This window comes from Mandrillus leucophaeus, unplaced genomic scaffold, assembly GCF_000951045.1.
Source record: "Mandrillus leucophaeus isolate KB7577 unplaced genomic scaffold, Mleu.le_1.0 Scaffold411, whole genome shotgun sequence".
NCBI classification, from domain to species: domain Eukaryota; kingdom Metazoa; phylum Chordata; class Mammalia; order Primates; family Cercopithecidae; genus Mandrillus; species Mandrillus leucophaeus.
In genome coordinates this window covers 1,016,414-1,023,622 of record NW_012104377.1, presented here as the reverse complement: position 1 = coordinate 1,023,622, position 7,209 = coordinate 1,016,414, and the positions used below count along the sequence as shown (strand labels likewise).

General features: G+C 40.0%; 1 protein-coding gene across 4 annotated transcripts in view; it reads left to right on the top strand.

Annotated features, from left to right (window-relative positions):
- PARD3B (par-3 family cell polarity regulator beta) overlaps positions 1-7,209 on the top strand; it is a 1,095,780-nt gene that overhangs the window by 613,547 nt on the left and 475,024 nt on the right. For 3 of the 4 annotated variants that reach the window (XM_011992474.1, XM_011992475.1, XM_011992472.1), the window contains exon 11: positions 2,965-3,150. The exons of the other annotated variant lie outside the window; for it this stretch is intronic. In XM_011992474.1, coding sequence (XP_011847864.1) covers positions 2,965-3,150 — 186 coding nt within the window. The remainder of the gene's footprint in view (positions 1-2,964; positions 3,151-7,209) is intronic. 4 annotated transcript variants of the gene reach the window in all.

The window sequence follows — 7,209 nt, the reverse complement described above, 5'->3', positions numbered from 1 at the left end:
AATGTCCATCAATGACAGACTGGATTAAGAAAATTTGGCACATATACACCATGGAATACTATGCAGCCATAAAAAAGGATGAGTTCATGTCTTTTGTAGGGACATGGATGAAGCTGGAAACCATTATTCTAAGCAAACTATCACAAGGACAGAAAACCAAACAGTGCGTGTTCTCACTCATAGGTAAGAATTGAACAGTGAGAACACCTGGACTCAGGAAGGGGAACTTCACACACTGGGGCTTGTTGTGGGGTGGAGGGAGAGGGGAGGGGTAGCATTAGGAGAAATACCTAATGGAAATGATGAGTTAATGGGTGCACACACCAACATGGCACATGTATGCATATGTAACAAATCTGCATGTTGTGCACTTGTATGCTAGAACTTAAAGTATAATAATAAAAAAAATCATTAAAAAGAAAACAAGGTTAAGTTATTCTTATACATTGACATGATAAACCACAATGGATTTAAGTGTTTAAAGTCAGAAATATACTTTTAAAAGTAAGTACTTCAGTTGGCTGGTGGAGCAGTAATACCTGGATGCTGAATTGAATTTGTTTAAAATAAACCACAGAGTAAACTTTAAAAAAAAAAGATTTGTCAATTAAAATATACATTTATAAAGAAAAAATAATAAAACACCTTCCACATCATAGTTTATAGAAAATGTGTCACCTTATAATTGTATCTTTTGTCGAAAATGGATATTGTATAATGTCAAACATGAAAATGTAGCAAACCCCTCAGAACTATTCACTAGAGAAAAAGATAAAATAAAAAAAAGTCTGACACAGGAACCACACTGTGCCTGAGCCCCACAAAGCTTCCACATTCCAAGTCTTCTGAAAGCATGGCGTTTATCTGTTGTGCACCTCAGTTTCCTCATCTGTGAAATGGACATGACAATAAACCTCACAGGTTTGTTGTGAAACGTAAGTGTATTAATATGTGTAAAGTGCTCAGAAATGAAGTAGTCAATCATTGTTAGTCTCCAGTGTATTGTTTCTGTTGTATTTTTTAATCACAGATGTCACAGACTTAAAAAAATTTTTTGAAAGAAAAGATAACCATAATGCGACCTGATTTCTATTTTGCGTCTACCACTTTAATAATGAATGATAAGTGTTAGTGCAAACAGTGGTTGTCAGTCTTACGGAGAATTAAATCTAATTGCCAAAAGAGGAATTATTTAATCATAAAATGAAGTGATTTGAAGGAATTACTAAAGCAAAGCTAGTTCTTGTCTCTTTGTCTCCGACAGACAAAAGCCAGAGAACCTTTCTAGTTTTTCTCTTGAAATGGTGTTCACAAACTTACAGTAGGATGGTTTTCCCTTAATTTGCACTTTAATTCAGTGGAACTTTATTAGACTGAAATTAAGCAAATCCCAGAGAGGCCTGGAAACATAAATGATTGTGAAATGTTATGGATTTTAAATTGGGCATTTTGAAAGACAAAGATGAAGGCTAATAGTTTACATTTAGTACTAAACTCTGGCATTCCAATGGAAAAAAGACAGCTAGTTCGAATCAAATAATGGGATTTGTTTTTTAGGTAACAACATAATGAGTTAGTTAAAAGAGCTCACTTGTAATAGATTTATTAAGCCATAAAGTTTCATTTCTTTGAACAACCTATTGTCAAAATCTTCACAGATAACTTCACTTATAAGAAAATCAAATGAAAGGACTATTTCTTTAAAAGTTAGATGTGGATTTTCTCTATTTGGGGAGGGGTTGAAAATGCCACATCAGTTGATCTGGCTGTGATCCGACCTCTTAATCCTGTTTTAATTATGGGTTCTTTGCTACTTCTGATTTTGTAGTTATATGTGACTGACATTCAGACATTCATAGTAATTTTTTAAATATGTAATTTTACATAAGAGTCCCTTCAGTGTGACCTTAAGATGAGAGTCTCTAGACATAATTATAGAAAGGAAGGAACTACCAACCTAGAATGACTTGATCATTTCCAGGGGTATCTCATTGTCAAAATTTTCAGTTGAACACTGTGGCCGTTTTACATTTCTACAAGCTTGAGAGGAATGCAGAAGGGAGGCCCACAAAGATCCTATGTGGGCAGCACTTGTCCGTTCCTACTGCTGCATATTTGAAAACACTAGGGACCAAATATGATTAACCTCATACTTCTCCCTGGAGACCTGAGCCCTAAATATGCCTTTTGCCACCATGCTCTGTATTCCTTGAGACCAGTATGCTTGTGGCTAGGTGTCATTTGTCAAATATGACATGAATATTTGTTGTACATAATCATTTTTGTTTAAGTTTAAAAATGTAATGCCAGCGAGTTATACTACCCAAAGAAGCAGGCTGAAAGCATGAGTTTTGACAAAGTGAAATTTCATTTGATGATATCCATTATAAATCATTTTTCTCAACTTTAAAATAAGATCTCATTTCTTCAGTATTCTGCATCTTATTAACAAACTTTACCAATAGTGTTGTTTCCATAGTAAATGGTATGTTTTAAATTATATATGCCAAATATTTTCCTGGAATTTTAAGACGTTTCTACACTAAGCTCTGTTTCTTCATCTGTAAGGTGAAGATGTTAAGACTCCATTATCTCTAAGATATCTTCTGATACCCAGGATACCCTAAGTCTAATGTCCAGCCTTGTTTATTATGGAGAATATCTTGCTAAATTTCCAAAGGCTTGCGAGTTGTTTCAGATTGCATCACTCTGACTTGCCAAACGATCCACTCTATTGACAATTACCAAATATTATTCCCTGAGACCTCTTCCCCTGCTCCATGGATGTGACTGTGGCTCCTTGTGGAGAACGAAGACCAGCCTTTGCCTGCCAGGAGCCGATTATAGCTGTTAGAGGTCCAGTCATCCTGTCCAGCTGATTGCATCTGTGTCTGGTCATCTGAGAGAGTGAAATATTAATCTGCTTTCTTCTCTTCACTCTTTTTATGTGTATTCCCCTAACAGAAAGGAGAACCTGACTGCTGTGCACTCTCCCTGGAGACAAGCGAGCAGCTCACCTTTGAGATCCCCCTGAATGATTCAGGTTCTGCTGGCCTTGGGGTGAGCTTGAAAGGGAACAAATCCAGAGAAACTGGAACAGACTTGGGGATTTTTATCAAATCCATCATTCATGGAGGCGCTGCTTTTAAGGTGGGTAGGAATGACATTTGTACATCCTTTGAGAAGGCACTTGCAGATGTGACTGTTGTACTTAGAGACTGAATGGAAAGTGCCTGAAGACTTGAGGCCACTGAGACTTTCCCGCCAGATACAGAAAATACATGTGTGAACAGATCTGGGGAATAACTGGCTGCTGTTTTTGTCCCTTAACTGGCTATTTTTACTTTTTAGAGTTACCTCTAAAAACCCATCATGATTCACATTCTTTTTTGCATACTTTTTATTACTCCATTAGGATTCCTCTGAATTTGTAAACTGACAGAGTTGAGCCTAAAAGTACACAACCAGAAAAACAAAACTAAAAACAAGTAAACATAAAGGCAGCAAATAAGACAATTGTGCTTGCAAGAATGAAAGCTCAGGGGAGTCTGAGAGTGATTGCAGTATAAATTAAAGGCCATTTATCACGTTTTAAACACTTGAAGAAAACCATGGTGCCAAGAATGCATGTTTCGTTTTGAATACTTAGAGAAGCTTATAGATTTCCAGAAAAAGAAGGAAGATCATGCTTCAGTCCTTTCACCTTGAGGTGAGCAATGTGTTAATAACTATTAACATAGTGTACTGGTTAGCTAGATGGCCCGTGTTCAAGTCCAACTCAGTCCTTGCTAGCTATATGGAAATGTAGGCAAGGTTCTTGACCAGCTGTCTCCCATTTCCTTACCGGTAGAATGGTGATAATAAATAATACCTACTTCATAGGCTTCTAGGATTAAATAAGTCAGTACACACAATGTGATGAAAACAGTAAAGTTATGATAGAGGAAGGATGCACGTTTGCACCTCTCGCCACCATCATTATTATCTCATACCGTGCAAGGAGACTTCTTGAGTTTGAATTCTGCCTTACCTACTCTCTCCCTGTGAATGGAGGCAAGCTGCTCAGCCTCGACTTCCTCAGTTTCCTCATTGGTGAAATTTGCAGTGTCTGGCTCCTCGTGCCGCTGTTAAGACTAAAGGAGACGATGTGTGTCCAGTGTTTAGCACAGCGCCTGTCACCGGCTGCTGATCAGTGTTAGCCGTCTGAAAATAATCGTGATATGAATAACGTCTGCCCTCTCCCACAGCAAAGCCAAGAAGGCCCTGTTACACTATACATGGAACACCCCTGCACCTAGAATTCTGGCTTCGTTGAAGCAACTATCTTCTCACACTTACCCTTCCACTTTTGTTTTAGACTAGATATGGAGATAATGCCTTTTTCACTGTGAAATAAATGCACTTTGGATAGACACCTCTTCGGTTTACTCCTTGGTTTAGTTAGCTTTTGTCACATAATAAATAGTCATAATTTTTCAGTAATATACCTCAATAAGCCTTTATTTTTCTCATAGCACTGTGCAGGGGAGCTGGGATTTGGGGAGGATTCTGATTCAGGCTGGTGTCTCTTGATCCCACTGAAACTCTGCAGATCCAAGTGTGCTCCACTGCTTTCTACTGCTCCTTGGATCAGCAGGCTAGCTGGGGCATGTCCCTCCTGTGTCTCAAGGTGTCAGAGGGCCAGTGGCAGTGGGGAAATTCACGGGCTCCAAACTGGCCCACTGTCACCCCACACACAGGCCACTGGTCAAAGCAAGTCATATGGCTGAGTTATGGCAAAGATGTGGATACAGAGAAGGGTAAAGAATTGAGTCCCATCACTCAATCTATAAAACTGGCTCCTAGGGGAGGTTCCAAGATGGCAGAATAGGAACAGCTCCAGTCTACAGCTCCCAGCATGAGCAACGCAGAAGACGAGTGATTTCTGCCTTTCCTACTGGGGCACTGGGTTCATCTCACTAGGGCTTGTCAGACAGTGGGTACAGCCCATGGACTGCAAGCCAAAGCAGGGCAGGATCACCTCACATGGGAAGCACAAGGGGTTGGTGAATTCCCTTTCCTAGCCAAGGGAAGTCATGACAGATGGTACCTGGAAAATTGGGACACTTCCACCCTAATACTGTGCTTTTCCAGCGGTCTTAGTAAACGGCACACCAGGAGATTATATCCTGCACCTGGCTTAGAGGGTCCCACACCCACGGAGCCTCGCTCACTGCTAACACAGCAGTCTGAGATCGAACTGCAAGGTGGCAGCGAGGTTGGGGTAGGGGTGTCCGCCATTGCCGAGGCTTAAGTAGGTAAACAGAGCAGCCAGAAGCTTGAACTGGGTGGAGCCCACCACAGCTCAAGGAGGCCTGCCTGCATCTGTAGACTCCACCTCTGAGGGCAGGGCATAGCTGAACAAAAGACAGCAGAAACTTCTGCAGACTTAAACGTCCCTGTCTGACAGCTTTGAAGAGAGTAATGGTTCTCCTAGCATGGAGTTTGAGATCTGAGGATGGACAGACTGCCTCCTCTAGTGTCACATATGGGACTATGTGAAAAGACGAAATCTGCGTTTGATTGGTGTACCTAAAAGTGACAGGGAGCATGGAATCAAGTTGGAAAACACTCTTCGGGATATTATCTAGGAGAATTTCCCCAACCTAGCAAGGCAGGCCAACATTCAAATTCAGGAAATACAGAGAACACCACAAAGATACCCCTCAAGAACAGCAACTCCAAGATACATAATTGTCAGATTCTACAAGGTTGAAATGAAGGAAAAAATGTTAAGGGCAGCCAGAGGGAAAGGTCGGGTTACCCACAAAGGGAAGCCCATCAGACTAACAGCGGATCTCTCAGCAGAAACTCTACAAGCCACAAGAGAGTGGGGGCCATATTCAACATTCTTAAAGAAAAGAATTTTCAACCCAGAATTTCATATCCAGCCAAACTAAGCTTCATAAGTCAAGGAGAAATAAAATCCTTTACAGTTAAGCAAATGCTGAGAGATTCTGTCACCACCAGGCCTGCCTTACAAGAGCTCCTGAAGAAGCACTAAACATGGAAAGGAACAACTGGTACCAGCCACTGCAAAAAACATGCCAAATTGTAAAAATCATTGATGCTAGGAAGAAACTGTATCAACTAACAGGCAAAATAATCAGCTAACATCATAATGACTGGAACAAATTCACACATAACAATATTAACCTTAAATGTAAATGGGCTAAATTCTCCAGTTAAAAGACATAGACTGACAAATTGAATAAAGAGTAAAAACCAATCAGTGTGCTGTATTCAGGAGACCCGTCTCACGTGCAGACACACACGTAGGCTCAAAATAAAGGGATGGAGGAAGATCTACCAAGCAAATGGAAAACAAAACAAAACAAAACAAAAGCAGGGATTGCAATCCTAGTCTCTGATAAAACAGACTTTAAACCAACAAAGGTCAAAAGAGACAAGGTCGTTACATAATGGTAAAGGAATCAATTCAACAAGAAGAGCTAACTATCCTAAATGTGTATGCATCCAGTACAGGAGCACCCAGATTCATAAAGCAAGTCCTTAGAGACCTACAAAGAGACTTAGACTCCCACACAATAATAATGGGAGACTTTAACACCCCACTGTCAACATTAGACAGATCAATGAGACAGAAAGTTAACAAGGATATCCAGGACTTGAACTCAGCTCTGCACCAAGTGGACGGAATAGACATCTACAGAACTCTCCACCACAAATCAACAGAACATACATTCTTCTCAGCACCACAACGCCCTTATTCTAAAATTGACTACGTAGTTGGAAGTAAAGCACTCCTCAGCAAATGTAAAAGAACAGAAATTATAACAAACTGTCTCTTAGACCACAGTACAATCAAACTAGAACTCAGGACTAAGAAACTCACTCAAAACCACTCAACTACATGAAAACTGAACAGCCTGCTCCTAACTGACTACTGGGTAGATAACAAAATGAAGGCAGACATGAAGATGTTGTTTGAAACCAATGAGAGCAAACATACAACATACCAGAATCTCTGGGACACATTTAAAGCAGTGTGTAGAGGGAAATTTATAGTACTAAATGCCCACAAGAGAGAGCAGGAAAGATCTAAAATTGATACCCTAACATCACAATTAAAAGAACTAGAGAAGCAAGAGCAAACACATTCAAAAGCTAGCAGAAGGCAAGAAATAACTAAGATCAGAGCAGAACTAA